The sequence below is a fragment of the Chenopodium album genome, chromosome 2, assembly GCF_948465745.1.
Source record: "Chenopodium album chromosome 2, dcCheAlbu1.1, whole genome shotgun sequence".
NCBI lineage: Eukaryota > Viridiplantae > Streptophyta > Magnoliopsida > Caryophyllales > Amaranthaceae > Chenopodium > Chenopodium album.
Window position 1 is genome coordinate 33,528,306 of NC_137835.1, and position 15,172 is coordinate 33,543,477.

A 15,172-nucleotide genomic window follows, 5' to 3' on the forward strand; every position below is an offset into this window, starting at 1 on the left:
CATAATTCTTCCTAAATTTTCCTACCATAATTCTTGCATGAGCTAGCCTATAAATACCCCTTCATACCTCTCACATTCTTCACACCAATTCTCTTCTTTTCTTCTCCTCAATTTTACACAAATTATCTCGTTTATCTTTGAATCCAGTTTTCGAGCACTTCTGCTCAGTTTTGGGGTATTGATGTTTCACAGAAAATTGTTCCTCTCGAAAAGTCCTTGAGGTTAGGCTCAAGAATCACCCAATTCAAAGTTATAATAAAGGAATTATAGCCTCCGCAAGTTCTGCCTACTTTTTCCAACGAAAATCCAATTCTTCTTTCTCCTTGGTTTCTTATCTTTCTTCTCCTTTTCTCTTATTCAATTATTATTATTATTATAGGAGATATATAAAATTATTATGAGAAGTTTTAATTATATAAAATCGGATTTTAATGATGTTATGTGGAATTAATTTAAAAGGTTCATGTACATATAGTTGGGATTTAATTTAATTGTTTGTGATTATTTGATAACCTTATATTAATTAAGGTTATATATATTTGTAGGGTGTTTTTGATCAAGCTACTTGAGAGTTCTTTTGAAGTAATTTTTGGCTAAGAAAGGATCAAGGTACGTTAGGTGGCTAGATACCTTGAAAGTGATCGATTTGAATGAAAATGTTTGAATGATTAATGTTGCTTGAATTAAATTGACTTGAATTATGGTTTATGAAATAAAAGTATGTTTAAAAGTTTGGTTTTAATAATTGAATTGGAGTAATGATTTTTATAACATGTTTTGATTAATTAATTTATTATTCATGTTTAAAAAGGATTGATTTTGAAAGCAAGTTGGATTTATTGAAAAGGAGTTTGGATTGTTTTCATCAAAGCTTAAATTATTGGATTTAAAAGAGGATTTATTGAATCATTGATTTATTATTATGCTTTATAAGCATGTTTCTGATCCCACTATGCGGATTTGGTTTATTGATAAGGCCTTGGACTTTGTATGACCGGGTCTTTCCTCAACAATAGCCTTGTAACATAAGGAGACTAGCTTGGGGGTGTGCACACGTAGGAGAGGAATTGGTTTAATTGGTTTATTATGAGGAACTAGGTTTTAATATAAGGAAATGGTTTTAAATAATTGGCATTGGTTTTATTGGTTATTAGAATATTGAGAAATGGTTTTAAACCATGAGTTTAGAATTATTGGAAATTGGTTTTAAAAGCATGTTTGCAAATAAATTGAGTTTAATTATCTTGCACTTACCGTACTTAGCATATTTTGCTAACCCGTACTTCTTATTTATTTTGGTTTGCCCTGTTTACCGTAATGGTAAACAATGTTATTTCAGGTGAAGTGAATAAAGTGATGCATTGGAGTCCCGGGATTTGGTTTCACTAATTTAGGAATCTTGGTCTTTGTATTTAATTTGAGTACTCATGACATTGGTTTCTATTTATAGTTATTATTAATAAGAAGAGTTTTGAAGTTTTCGCTGCAAAGTATTGTTTTGTTTAGTAAGTTGAGTAGCCTTGCGTAATCACGCGGCGGTAATACGCCTAAGTCTATCTCTACATTATAATTATACATACTATACTGGTATTTCCGTAGAGGGAGATTTGGGGGTGTTACAAAGTGGTATCAGATCTTCACAAAGTGGTATCAGATTTTCACAAAGTGGTATCAGATTTCAAGGTCCTAAAAAGATTAAAATTGGAATAGTAATTAAAATTGTGGGTAGACTTAAGAGGGCATATAGGATAGATAGAGTTTCACATTTGTGTGTGAGTAAAAAGCCTTATTTTTACTTTAAAAAAAAACTATTTTCTTATTTGTGGAAAGATGAAGGAGAAAAGGATTCTTGAGTTCTCTACGGAGGCCTATAATGGGTACGACTCTCTGTCTAGGAAATGCTCGCCTCAACGTCCTAGGTAACTTTCCTGGGAGTCGCGGGCTTGACCGTCCTTTAATCTTGATTCAAGTACATATTTATTATTTTTGAAAATAAAAAGAATTGAAATTATTTAAAACTTGAGTATGCGATTAAGTGTGCATTAAAGTTGGTGCTAAAACACCTTGAAGTGAGTATAGGGGGTCCGAAATTTTGGAGTATTACCCATGGTTGGTTGATTTTGAGTTAAACTTGGTTTATTAAGTTATGAATTGCTTATTGCAAATGGATTTCGAATTGGATTGTTTGTGTGATTTGGCATTTAATTAATTGTTTTGCATGTGCGTGTGAAACAGATGGAAAAGATTGATCAAATGAGACATCTATATTTTGACATTCATTACTTGAAAGATAGTGGAGTCTCAGTTAGTGAGTTCATGACTGGAATTTTTACTTTGGCCTTGACCCTTTATGAGAAGGATGGTGAGGAAGTCTTGACCCAACAACCTTGGATGGTCCTTTTGGTTTTGTCCCATTTACCTAGGATTAAGAAATACCAACCTCTCTTTGACAAATATGGGGATGTTATTAAGGAAGACGGAATGTGGAATGAGAAGCATCATCATGAAGGGAAATGGTTGGCAACCATGTCTAGCCTTAAGAGGGACTTGCACTATGTGGAGCGCAAGTATGAACCTAGGAGGAAAAATGTGAAAATTCCCACGATCCCAAAAGATCGAACCTTTGGACCTAATGACCAAATGTACTTCTTAAATTCCCAAGTACCTTTTTCATACCCAAAGAAGAGACATGAGTATGTGGAATCTAGTGATGAGTCCATACCACCTCTTGGTAGGAGCAAGCATTACCGTTCTCTTAGCCAAGCTCCAAGCTATAAATCTTCTAAACAACTTAGCCCAAAAGCCCATTTCCATGTTGCAAAAAGGCCCAGAACTCATTCTCAAACTACAAAAGAAAGAGCCCAAACCCCAAAGCTTCTTCAAGCCAACCTTGTGGGGATGTAAGCCCAACAAAAAGCCCAAGTCACACTCCTGCCCCAGACAGAAATATTAGTAAATCTGGGTCAAGCTCATCAGGCCTTATTCCAAGCTATAGTGGTTATAACCACACTCTCATGGCCGAACCAAGCAAAAGAAGTGATGATCCGGATTATGATCCTTTTGAAGATGGTTATGCTCATAGTGTTATTTGATTGTTTTTTAACTATGTTTTTGTTTCATGTTTCAATAATTGTCCTAAGTGACAAAGTTGTATTTTCATTAATTATTAATGAAATAAAATGAATTATTTTAAATTTCTATATGTTGTTAAGTGAATTAAATGTTGTATGATAAAACTTGTCTTAATTTTCAAAGTGTGGTAATTAAACCCAGGAAGTATGTCTCCAAGAATGAGGGATCAATCAAGGAGTAAGCGCACTGGTTCCAAAGTTGGAAAGGACCTTAAGCAGTTAACCCGTATTACTGAGAATATCACGAAAGTGGTGAAAAGGGAACACCGAAATCCCGAGCTTGATGCCTATAGTGAAGTCTTTAAGAGGGTAGCTGCAGCTAAACCACCTGTTTACTTGGGAAGAGAGGACCCAGCCAGCCTAGAAAACTGAATTAGGGAGTTTGACAAGCTGTTTGATGCTATCAATTGCCCAAGTGAACTTAGGGTGAACAATGGGGTTTACTACTTGAGGGAGGAAGCTGATTTATGGTGGGCCCAAAGAAAAGGTGAGCTGTTGAAAAAGCCAAACTTTGGGTGGGATGAGTTCAAGGAAGCCTTGAGAGAAAAGTTTTACCCTTCCTACCTTAGAAAGCAGAAGTGCATGGAGTTTACCAACTTGAGAATGGGAAACATGTCAATAAGTGAATACTACAGCAAGTTCATTGAGTTGATGAGGTTTGCCCCAGAAGTAGTCCCTACTGAAACCATCAAAGCTCAGAGATTTGAGCAAGGCCTAACCTTGACCCTCCAAGGGAAGCTAGGGGGAGTGACTTTTGAAACCCTAGATGAAGTCTATGGCCGTGCAGCCCATCTATATGGAATTAAGGGGAGAGAGATGGAGCAGGTAGGAGAGAAAAGGAAGAACCCGAACTCTTTTCACGGGGTGAAAAGAGACACAAGCCTAATGGGAATTACCAAGGGAATTCTGAAGACAGGAAGGACAACAAGGGAATCTTTGGGAAGAGGAATGGAGGCCAGTCGTCCAACCATAAGGGGAATGGAAACCAAAGGGGTGAGAAACCCAAGAGGAGTTATTTCTGCAAGCGGTGTGAGAAAGATCACCCAGGGAAGGACTGTGAGGGAAACCCGGTAACTTGTCGTTACTGTCAGAAGTTGGGACACCGTGAGTACGAGTGTTTCAAGAAGGAAGCTGATTTTAAGTCTGGGAAGGTGAAAGAGTCTAGTGCACCTAGTAAACCACCTCAGTCTAGTGGACATACAACCAAGGCCGGAACCAGTAGCGGTGCGGAAAGTTCCCTAAAGGGTCATGTGTTCGTGATGAATAGCCGTCAGGTTGAGTCTGCTAATGATGTGGTAATTGGTGTTTTCTTTATAAGTTCTTTTCCTGTGAAAGTCTTGTTTGATTCAGGGGCGTCACATTCTTTTATTTCTAAGAAAGTAGTTGGGAGTCTCAGGTTAGAGATTCCTGAATCAGTTTCTCTAGATGTGTCTATTCCATCTGGGGAAGTGAGGAGTTGTTCAAGATTGTTTTTTAGTGTGCCTATTTCCATCTCTGGGGTAGAGTTTCTAGCCGATTTGATCGATTTTGACTTGAATGACTTTAATCTGACTCTGGGTATGGATTGTTTGGGAAAGTATAAAGCAAAAATTGATTGTGCGGCTGAAAAGGTCACCTTGAATAGCCCAAGTAAGACCAAAGTGGTGTATAAAAAGGAAGGGAAAAGCTCAGGGTTAAGAATTGTGTCTGCAATGCAACTACAGAAGCTGGTTAAGAAGGGTTGTCCTTTGTTTTTGTGTAGTGTTCAAGAGGTTGAAAGTGAGGAAAAGAAAGGTGAAGAGGGTATTCCTGTTGTAGAAGAGTTTCCATATGTGTTTCCGGATGAGATTCCTGGTATGCCACCAGTAAGGGATGTTGAGTTCACTATCGACCTAGTGCCTGGAATTGGACCTATTTCTAAGGCTCCATATAGGATGAATCCAGCTGAGTTGAGGGAGTTGAAGACCCAGTTAGATGATTTGTTGGAGAAAGGTTATATTAGGCCTAGTTCATCACCCTAGGGAGCTCCAGTATTGTTTGTGAAGAAGAAAGATGGAAGCATGAGGTTGTGTATAGATTATTGAGAGTTGAATAAGGTGACAGTGAAGAATAAGTATCCATTACCAAGGATCGATGATTTGTTTGACCAGTTGAAGGGAGCAAGAGTCTTCTCAAAGATAGATTTGAGATCGGGTTATCACCAATTGAGAATTGCGGAGCAAGATATTGCAAAGAGTGCTTTCAGGACCCGTTATGGTCATTATGAGTTCACAGTGATGCCATTTGGTTTGACCAATGCACCTGCAGTGTTCATGGATTTGATGCATAGGATTTTCAGGCCATACCTGGACAAGTTTGTGGTAGTGTTTATTGATGATATTTTGGTCTACTAGTTGTTGGCCCGTGTGCTACGCGCGCGGTCCCCTTATTTGGTGATCCATGCTCGGTGATTAATGTGTAATTAGTCGTTGTTGTATGTGTAGTTTATTTCTAATGTTGTCTTGGTAACGGAGTAAGGTATATCTGTTACCGTTAAACAAAGACGAAATTTGATATAATGGATTATTTTGCTAATAAATTAATGTAATATACGTGTGTGTTGATTAGCCAAAAAATAATTACTCATGATTTCAAAAATCAAAAGTAGTAGAACTTATTGTGAAATTGTTTATTCAAAATTTAATGGGCTATTAAATATTTTGGTGCCCAAAACAGTTATTATGAATTAGAATCGAATTTAAGAACTTTGCTTTGAACGAATTAAAATAGTTATTATGAATTAGAATTGAATTTAAGAACTTTGTGTCAAACGAATTAAAATAAATCACTTGGGGCATCAAATGTTGAAAAGATAAAAGCTATATGCATACACAATAATGTCTTTTGCATCATCATAAATAATCGCATGCAGTCCCCTAATTTGACAATCTCTAATTGGTTATTATCATTCAATTAGCTTATGTTTTATGTTAATCATAATTTTATCGGTTTATTGTAATAAAGTTATGTGTATTTATAAGTGTAAAACAATTTTGAAAAATCATCGAACGTGTAATTCTTGATAATGTGAGTGGTATTTAACGTGTTAATAATATATCCAATTTCTCTAAACAATTTGATTTAGTAACTTATACGGTTATAAATTATAGTTATGTAGAAAGAGTCTTCATTGTCTATATATTTTGAACAATGAGTCTTGTTTGGAAACATGTTATATTGAGGTGTGTTGGCTGAATTGAATGAATCCGATTTCTTTCTATTCAACAAATTTATTGGTGTTTCAATGTCCATGTAGTAGTTACACTTCAAGTTAACATTGACTTAATATTATACCTACCTTGGTTAGTAAATTGACAATGAAATAGTCAATAGGAATATGAATGGTGACTGTGACTAAAATTGATTGATTAATGTTGAATGTCATAGACTATTTATTTATATAGCAGGTTGAGCTATGTTGAGGCTAACAAATTTAATAGGGTGAAAGGATTTTATGACTTATTTATCTAAGCATTAGTGGTTGATAATTGTGAGTTGTCATATGAAATATTTTTCGGAGTCAAGTATCAAATTCTTTCGATCATGGCGATTGGAGGATTGCAAACTGGGTGTTGCGATCAGGGCGATTGGAGGATTGACAAATTGGGTGGTACGATCAAGGTGATTGGAGGATTGTTTTCTTTTTCTCCCTCTTTTTTTTAACGACATTTAAAATTACAGGTTGCATTTAATTTGCTCCCTTATCAAACATTCCTTCTTTTATTGGCTTATACTCTTTCTCTTGCTCTTTTTTTTTTTTCCTAATCTTTCTTGTCCTTGTTCCATCCTCTAAAAGCCTTTGAAAATCATAGATAGCACTTGATCCTTCTTCCCTTAGCTTATTCCCCCCTCCCCCCTTGCCCCTTTATATCTCTCGATTTCTCTTTATCTCCCTCTTTTCTACCGACCTCCCCTTTTTCTTTCTCCCCTGACCTATCTCTCTCTTTATCACTCTATCTTTCTATCTCTTGACATGACTTTTTTTTCTTATTATTGTATATCTTTCTATTTTGACCCTTATATATCTCTCTCTCTTTCTCACATAGGCTCTTTTTTCTATCTCTCATTCACTTTTTCTCCCAGCCCTTTTTACTCTCTTTATTTCTTTTCTCCCGACTCCTCTCTGATCCTTTGGGGCCTTTTTCTCTAGCTCTCTTTCTCCCAACCTTTATTTCTTTCTTTAGAACCCTCTCCTCTTCTGGAATGTCCTCTCTCTCTCTCTTTTCTGGCTTGCTCTTTATCACTCACCCGACCTCACTTTTTCCCTTCGCCCCTTTATCTTTCCTGGTTTAATTCTTTCTCTCGACCCCTCTCTATATTTAGTTGTCTGGAGAAGGGAACTTTAGAAGGATTACTAAATAATTTTTGTATTGTTATATTAAAAGAACTATTTCATATATAAAAAAAAAACACTATATGTCTAAGCCAAAATCTTCTCATCAAAATTAAACAATGACTCTTAAAAATATTTTCTTGTGATATGGGTGATAACATTATTAAATTTAGAGTATATTCTTGTTTATAATATCTTGTATTTATATTTTCAATTGAGTAAAATATAACAAAGGATATTATTCCTGACATATAGGTAAAATTTGAAGTCCATTAAAATTTTATAAATTTATACATATTAACAAAGAATAAGCTCATTTATCCTTATAAGAATAAAGATGATGAGTCATTCTAATCATAATACATGTATACATGTGACATAAATCTAATATGTGGTTAAAACTCATTCATAATTAGTTTAATCATTTATTCATTTTCCATCATCTTTATGATTTTGTATAGTTTACACAATATTTAATTGTCTATTTGCATGTCATATTGTTTTTGTGAAATAAACTATACTTTAATAATGTATTTTTCGTAGTTCAATATTATTTTAAAAAAAATCGTATGAAATCGTTTTAATTTTTTTTTTATCATTCTTTCTTTTAATTATGAATTTTTCTAATATTATAAAGTCAATTCTTATTTGCTCCTACTTCCACCTTTTCTCTTTCTCACACTTCCTAAAGTTCTCTTCATTCTTAATTTCCTCCCTCTTCATTATCTTGTATTCTCCCTAATATTTTATGCAAAAATAACAACCATTGTTAGTTCACCTTAATTTACCACACTAATTTTATATAATAGTTTTTTACCAAAAAAAAATTCATTAGATATCTCACCTTAAGCAAACTTTCCTTTAAAACTACAAAAAAAAAAAAAGTCAATTTATAATCAAATAGACTATGCTTTATACATATCTATGTGATAAAACCATTTTGTTACAAAAATTACTCTCATATAAGAACAACAACTATAAAACCTCTATCATATACACCTTAATACATACATCCTGTATTAAACCACTCTATGCTTACATTATATATCTCCTCCAAATCATAAATAAACTAATTATCAATTGTAATCCCTAACCTCTCTTTTTTCCTTCTCTCTCCTTTCTATCATGCTATCTCCTCTTATAACTTGCCATCTCTCTCCCTTAGTTCTTTTCTCTCTCTTGACCCTTTTTCTCTCTCTCAATTCCTTCTCTCTTTCTTGGTCTTCTCTTACCAAACTTCTTTCTCTCAACACATCTCATTATCATATTCTCCTTTCTCCATCCCCCTCCCTCTCCCTCTCCCCTCTTTCTCTCTCATTCCCTCTATCTCTCAACGCATCTCACTCTCTAGCCCTCCTTCCCCCTTCTCTCTCTCCCTCGCCCCCTTTCCCTTCGGCTCCTTTCAGCTCAATCTATTTTCTATCTTCGTTCTTGTCTTTTATGATTAAATCTAACCTAGATGTTCTTTTCCTACTTGATGTTTTCTTCATCTATAATGAGCCTCGTCCAACCAGCTCTCAAATCATTTCAATTTTGATCAATTTGATTGTCTCAACCTAATAATATTAGAGAAAGTCTCTTCTTACTTATATTATCATCTTATGCTTTCATGTAGTCCCTAGAAATTTCCCTCTGCTCCCTTCCTACTATCTTTGTCTCGCATCCTCATTTCTCTCCCCCTTTTGGCCTTTCCCTTGTGTTTTGTCTTTTATATTTTTGAAAATTTTATGAGATCAATTTCTACTTGCTTTCCTCTGCTCCTTCCTTTTCATTCTATAGCTTTCTCTCAATCGTCTATAGTTGTGTAAATTAAGTCTTTAATAATGCACTTTTTATTTCATCCTCAACTACGCAATATAAATAAGGATGTCAGTGGGGCGGCTCAAGTAGGAGACTCGCCCCATCCCCGCCTGTGAATAATGAGTCTCGATTTGGCGGGATGATTGGGCGAGGATAGGGATAATAATCATACCCGCCATGGGTGATAGGACGGGGGTGCTTGTCATTTTCATTATACCCCCGCACACACTTCGTACCCGTTCCACCCCCACCTCATACCCATTTCTATATATTTTTTAAAACAAAATAGTATACTTTTATACTATTTTATAAAATAATTATGTAAAATAAAATATTAATTATAATACTTTGTAATACACTTATATTATAAACAAAAAAGTGTGTCATATTAAAATTGATTTTAAAAAAAAATTGTAATATATATTAATTATGTCGGATTATGTTATTTGTATATTTGAGAGGCGAAGATTAGGTGGGTCTTGGATGGGGATTAAATGGGTCTTTGGTGGGAATTAGGTGAGGATATATATCTAAGTGGGGGGTGGGGCGGGGATGATTTTGGAATTGTACCCGCCGCAGCGGGGATGAGGATGAATTTTGGACCTGTTGCGGGGATGAGATAAAAATGTTAGGTGGGGTGGGGATGGGAAGATCAACATGTGCCCTGCCCTGCCCTGCCCCATTGACATCCCTAAGTGTATAAATGGTCTATCATATGATTATGCATTAAGCAACAATAAAGAAGACGAGAGTTAACGACATAGTTTACAAATAAAACCTAGCTGTTGAATTTGATTGATTTTTTTGCTAGAAAAATGAGAATATGAATGAGTTTATTTAATTCAGACATAGTGAAGATGGATGGGAGTCAAGTGGAAAATCAGAGTTAAAAAAAATAAAAAAAAAATCCAACAAATAAATAACCCAATACGAAGTATTTTATAAGAAAAAATTTATTCTTAATTAGAAAATAATGAGTGGAACTCTATTGTAACAGTGTAATAGCAAGCTATACTTCATACAAGTATTTAACAACAATAACTAACATTGACCAAAAACAAATTCATTAGGTTCCAATAGGACAATAATCAAAGCTACCTCTGCATGTTAAATACAAACAATTAAGCCCTAAGAAAGTAAGGATCCACCAAGCTGATATTTCACATTTTGAAGATCGAGTATGGGCTCCCTTGCGTGAACCTGCTTTTTAAAATCAACAATACCACATAAATGAGGGACCAATACATATCAAGTAAATATAGTATTTATTCCATTCACCTCACTAAACAAGGTACGTATTTTGATGTCAACCTTACAATTAAGACGTTATTTACTCAAATTAAAACAACTTGGTTCTAACTGATTTTGTCAAGTTATTCTTTAGTTTACTCACATGAAGAGCAACCATCAAAATCATAATCCAAATTCTTCGTGAAAGACACGAAAATTGGTCCCAAAAAGAGGTTCAAGTTGATTAATATTTAGATGCACTCTTACTGCAATTTCAATTCATATATTCCATACGTACTTGGGTTTATAAAATCAAAATTTTCACTCAATACACACAATCTTACCAAAGAACATCTCATCTTCATCGTTTCCTTCATTAACAATTAGACATAACCACATAAGTACTATTTTCCCTCAAAGATCAGTGTCAATTTTATTATCTTCTTATGGTTGTAAACAATATCATTAAATTGATTTGAAACTATTCAACTACTAATATAAAACACAATGCTTGAGTTTGAAGGCAAAGTCATCTTTTGGGCAAGAGTATTGAATGCCTAATACTATTATCACCTCATATACTCATGAAAATAGAGAGAGATCATTGACAGCTAAAACACTTAGATAATCAGTATAAACACTGTAAATTTTTAAAAGCAGCAACTAAAGAAAAACCTTCAAATGGTCATTAAATAGCTTGATTAACAGAAACCTTACACAAAATTCAACATTAACAATGTAGCAAAGAGAAATCCAGACCCATAAGAAAAATTAACAAACACAATTTCAAAGCAATTGAAAAATTACAACGAAATTATGAAAATAAAAGAAGGATTTAGAGAAAAAATTAGCTTAATTTTTCGATAGAGGTAGACCATCCTCTCTAACTCCATCATCCTTTTTGCACGATCAATTGACAAAATTCAAAAATAATATCAATAATTGAACATCAAAATTCAGGCATGAAAATTGAAAGAAAGAAGATGAGCTGATAGATAACAAAAACGAGGCTCAAGTATGAAAGTAGTTCAAATTGCATCATCAAATGAACAAAAAGATGGAAAAAACAAAAAAAATATGGTTACCTTCAGTTCTTCACTAAAAAAAATGGCAGATATTATAAGAAATCCAAAAGCTAAACCAGAACTATTAATTTGGTGCCCTGACACAATTAACAACCCATATACAATCAATCTAGACATAATTTAGTGGGTAAAGGTCATTCTATTGATTTGGGCAAAAGACCCGTGGGTTCCAACACTACCAGGGTATCACATCATATCATCCATTTAAAAAACTGGTAACATGCCCGTGATGGTCTCTGATCTCATTAACAATGGGGACGAGTGGTATTTACTGAAACTAAACATTTTACTAATTAAAAATGGTTCGGACATCTCTCTCTCTCTCTCTCTCTTGGACTTGATCACTTAGACCGTACTCGACCACTGCTTATCCACATTGTCTTCCTAATTCAGTGGGTAAAGTTCCACAAATGACACTATTCATGAATGGAATTTCCAACTACACAATCAACCTTTACCAAACATACACATTATAATAATATTATATGCATAGTGGTCAATTTAGACCAGGCATCTATTCTCATTTGTATAATCCAAGTTTAGAGGGAGTCTGTATTACTATTACCCACGCTTAGTAATCTAGGTTTCCATAAAACAAATCATAATCTATAATTTTTTTACACTCTAAAAATGGTTTGAACTCTCCCTCTCCTTCCCTCCTTCCCCCTCCCTCTCTCTCCCTTCCTCTCCCTCCCCCCTCCCTCTCTCCCCCTTCCCTTCCCCCTCCTTTCTTCTCTCTCCCTTCTTTCTTCTCCTCATCCCTCCCCCTCTCCCACCCTTAGTAATCTAGGTTTCCATAAAACAAATCATAACAAATCATAATATAAAATTTTTTTACGCTTTAAAAATAGTCTACAAATTTTTACACTTTAAAAATGGTTTAATCTCTTTCTCCTCATGTTTTTACAAAATATACAAAGTTAATCCTATGTGTCCCTCCTCTTTTTGGAAAGTACTTTTTATGGTATCCTTGGGCTTCTTATCAAGTTGTGTCAATAAAGCCTATGACCAATGCAATCAAATCAATACATAATCAAACTAATAATACACTTTAAAAATAATCGATCACATAAGAAAACAATAAAGAATGAAAGCATCAACTTACCTCGAAAAGAGAACCCGGTGATTGGGGGAAAGGAAACCTGGAATAGGCAATGGTGAAGAAATATTAGTGGTCTAACACCAGGAAATCCTTGCTGATGCTCTGTATTGTGAAATCAACAGCCACATCTTGCAGTTAACAACCTAAAAAGCATAAGAATAAACAAAATCAGGTAATGTTGATAGCAAATTTTCCTTGTCAATTTTTATAAAAAATAAAAAAAAATTACAAAAAGTAGCAATCACCTGATTGTCTAAGATTTTCAGAATTGTTTGTGCTAAAATATTTGGTAATTTTCTAATTTTTAATAGTCTGTCACATTTCTCATGAATAGTTGAATTATAAAATTTTTGAAAACACTTAATTACGAGTTATCCAAAAGCAAATTGATAAATATGAACAAACAATCAAGAAGAATAGTAGAACCTGGACAACGACATCATCGTCAGCGGTGGTCATGTTAACGGCAACGTGAGACAAACTGATGAACCCCATACCCCGAATCTCCCTCTCTTGCAACACCATACCGAATGGAGTTTTGATTTTCTTCAGGAGTACCTAGATTGTGAAGTTGATATTCGATGATCACAAAAGAAAACATCTTCAGCTCAGGAGCTGTTTAAAAGGAAGAGAAAAGAGAAAAGCAATTACCAATTGCGGCAAAACTAAACCCTAAAGTTGCTACGAGTCGATTGAAAAATTAAATTACCCCAATTCTCAAAAATCCCACAAAATCAAGTTGAATTTGAGTTCCTTAAACGATTCAAATTCATCACCCGGAGAAGGTGAAAAGAAAGCAAATTTAGGAGCCCAACTGACAATTATTTTTATAATGAACTTTAGATTGAATAATTGTTATTCGATAATTACAACAATAAAAAAGGAAAAAAAAAATGTTTACTTGAGTAACCGGTAAAGGATTAAACATTGTAAAGTTTGATCATGTGTGTTTCAAGACACTTACTTGTGGAATATCTTTCAAGAAAAAATAATTAATAGGTCTCAAAAACTTGTAAAGAGATGTCGCATCCAATTAATGCACAATTAAACAATAACTCCGTCCCAAAAAAAAAAAATTGTAACATATATAGGAGTAGGCTAAGGCTAGATATTAGATATACAACAATTTGCAATAAAAAGTGAAGGATACCATCTAATAATCTGCTTCTTGATATAATTGTATAAATACATCCAGGATGAACTGCATTAACTGTTATATCAACCCCATCATCCTAATCAACAAAGGGATTTTCATTAGAATAATTGATGTTGTATTCTGAAAGCTGCAGAGCAGTACATGATCAGAGGGCTAATGTCATTTTCTTACAAAATCAATCAACATCGTATGTGTTACCTTAAGTTGTTTTGCTAGCTCTCTGGTATGCAAGATTGTAGCAAGTTTTGATTGACAATATGCAGCAAATCTGGAGTACCTGCATAATACTGATTAGTGGATGAGTGCAATCAATGCAAAGTTACAACTGTTAACTATGCACATATGTTCGCCCAAAAGAAAGTAATAATGTTAAATTTACCTTAATGGATTGTTCAGTTCATCAAAAAGGATTCCTTCATGATATGTGAATCAATGGCCTTCTGATGCAATATTAACAATCCTCCCCTCTTCACTGCTTTCAAGTACAGTTATTCATTGTGTCCAACAGCAGATGTGTTAGCAAAAAATGACTTGCTGATAATAATAAGGCAATGTAAAAAAGCATGAATAAAATCATGGAAATAAGAGGTATAATTAGCCTACAAAATGTAGATCACAAATTCTTCGTGTAAGACTAAACAGAGATGGAAGAGGAGAGAAGCGATGGATGCACCGAACAGCCACATAAAAATGACACAAGTTTAACTTCCTTGATAACACTTTATTTTGTTTATCTAGTAGTCTTAGATATCCCCTTTTTGGGCCAGATTGGGATATCACTATCATCTCCAGAATCCATCAAAGCTATATGTAGATATTATGAATTTGGATAAAAGAATACCATGAGCATGTAGCTGATTAAAACGCCCTAAAAAATCAATTTCAATCATGATTAAAGACACACCAATCACAGGCTTGTTCTTTTCACCCAAAATTTGCTAAGGTCTGTGAATTGAACTTAGCTAAATTCATCTAAACACATGAGCCAAAACTGTACTTAAAAGCCCAAGATTGAATCTGGCCTCAAAATTTGATCCAGAACATATATTGGAATCTAAAACCCTAAAACTAACAAAAATTGAGAATTAAACAAAGTACTACAAAAATTAGCACAAAAAGTAGCAATTAACTACGAAAACACGCACAAATTAAAAACCAGTTCCAAAAGAAACAATGATTTTTAAGAGTTTGAATAAAAATTAGCTCACAAGCCTCTTGAAGCATCCGGGTTAGCTTTTCAAGCGCTACAAAAGAAATCGAACATGAATGGTTGACAATTATCCTGCGAAAAATCCTTCAATCGTATTTCTATCACTG

At 34.3% G+C, this 15,172-nt stretch overlaps 1 protein-coding gene and 1 long non-coding RNA gene across 3 annotated transcripts; one reads left to right on the forward strand and one right to left on the reverse strand.

The window, feature by feature from the left end:
• The first annotated feature begins 3,290 nt into the window (after positions 1-3,290).
• Positions 3,291-5,131, forward strand: LOC145571332 (uncharacterized). The gene is made up of 3 exons (XM_081630386.1): positions 3,291-3,440; positions 4,508-4,840; positions 4,901-5,131. Exons 1-3 carry the CDS (start codon positions 3,291-3,293, stop codon positions 5,129-5,131), a joined length of 714 nt encoding a protein of 237 aa, XP_081486512.1.
• Positions 5,132-10,072: 4,941 nt separating this feature from the next.
• On the reverse strand, positions 10,073-14,380 carry LOC145585106 (uncharacterized). Of its 2 annotated transcripts, none has more exons than XR_014100562.1 (6): positions 14,235-14,380; positions 14,054-14,132; positions 13,850-13,931; positions 13,126-13,257; positions 12,703-12,842; positions 10,073-10,482 (listed from the first exon to the last, which is right to left on the reverse strand). It is a non-coding gene; the product is annotated as an uncharacterized LOC145585106 (long non-coding RNA). The 2 variants fall into 2 exon arrangements; XR_014100561.1 differs by having other exon boundaries at positions 13,126-13,314.
• Positions 14,381-15,172: the final 792 nt, after the last annotated feature.